Raw genomic sequence first — 1,546 nt, 5'->3', positions numbered from 1 at the left:
GATGTTTAATTAGATGAAATTAATGTTTTACAGTTATCTGTATTTTAAGCAAGCTATTATTATTCATAGAGAAGGAAAAAAAGAAGAATTGACAAGAAGTGTTTCTTGTCATAGGTGCTGCAAATAAGACTTTGGAACAACAGAGCATGAGTCAACTCTACAAGACTAGGCCCGCAGGTCTCCATGTTTAAATGGATAAGTGACCATAATGGTGGTTTGTACCTATCATAAAAGCAGTCAGATAAAGAGGTCTTAACATGGAGGTAAGGCCTTGGACGTCTTTTGTACTCTCAATCCTCAGCATCACCGCATTTATTACAGCTTTACTAAATTCTGGGGTCATCTTAGTGATCCTGATCACCAAAAGACTCCACCTCCCAGCCAACTATCTCATTTGCTCTCTGGCAGTAACTGATTTGCTGGTGGCCATCTTAGTGATGCCACTCAGCATACTCTACATCGCCATGGATCAGTGGCCTCTGAGTTTTGTTCTGTGCGAAGCCTGGCTGAGTATAGATATGACCTGCTGCACTTGTTCTATTTTGCACCTATGTGCCATTGCCCTCGATCGGTATTGGGCCATCACCAAAGCGTTGGCGTATGCACACAAGAGGACGTCAAAGTGGGTGTTTATTATAATTACTGCAGTGTGGACCATCTCCACCCTCATCACCATGCCTCCACTGTTCTGGAGGCATCACAATGACAGTAATAATGTTAATGAAGAAGCCAGTGAAAATGTATCAGGCCGGTGTTTTATCAAGCATGACCACGTATTCTACACTATATACTCTACCTTTGGGGCTTTCTACATTCCCTTGGCTCTTATCCTCATCCTCTATTATAGAATTTTCATCACAGCGAGAACGTTGTATTATAAACGAAAAGAACCAGGCTCACAGATGGAAATAAGAACACCAGAGGGCAGACGGAATTTACGGTGCTGTTTTAATGACACTACGTGTCAACCTGAGCTTTCAATGCTTGACACAGAAATAAAAAAACTCAACATTGTAAATCAGAAAGTCAATGAGAGGATTCAGATCTGTGCATCTAGAGAAAGGAGAGCTGCTGGTGTCCTGGGACTGATCCTAGGTGCCTTTATTCTCTGCTGGTTGCCTTTTTTTGTCAGAGAACTATTGGTGGGCTTTAAGGTGGTACAGTGTTCCTCTCAGAAGTCAGTTGTCCCACATATTCTCACCTGGCTGGGATACACCAACTCTCTCATCAATCCAATCCTCTATACTAGCTTCAATGATGACTTTAAGCAGGCATTTGGACAACTGCTCCGCTGCAAAAGTGCAAATGGATGATATGTTATGATATCAAAAGCCCAGAAAAACGTTTTTTTGTGTAAATATTTAAAATATCATAATTGTCAGTTTGCCAATTCTACCTTTTATTTTTTCAACATGCCTATACATGTATGTGCAATGAAATGTCAGTGTTCAATTTGCGAATGTGCCACCAACAGGGGTTCTCTGATGGCACGTCCATTGTCAGCTGCATCATGATAAAATGGAGGAGTATATAGCCCAGGCCAGGC

General features: G+C 41.5%; 1 protein-coding gene across 1 annotated transcript; it reads left to right on the top strand.

Annotated features, from left to right (window-relative positions):
- Nucleotides 1-257: 257 nt before the first annotated feature.
- Nucleotides 258-1,313, top strand: LOC306941843 (5-hydroxytryptamine receptor 1E-like; the record flags this gene model as incomplete). The annotated part of the gene is made up of 1 exon (XM_079527482.1): nucleotides 258-1,313. The coding sequence occupies one exon, from the start codon at nucleotides 258-260 to the stop codon at nucleotides 1,311-1,313; it is 1,056 nt and encodes a 351-aa protein (XP_079383608.1).
- Nucleotides 1,314-1,546: the final 233 nt, after the last annotated feature.

The sequence above is a fragment of the Electrona antarctica genome (assembly GCF_951216825.1).
Source record: "Electrona antarctica genome assembly, chromosome: 18".
NCBI lineage: Eukaryota > Metazoa > Chordata > Actinopteri > Myctophiformes > Myctophidae > Electrona > Electrona antarctica.
This window is presented reverse-complemented; position numbering and strand designations above follow the sequence as displayed.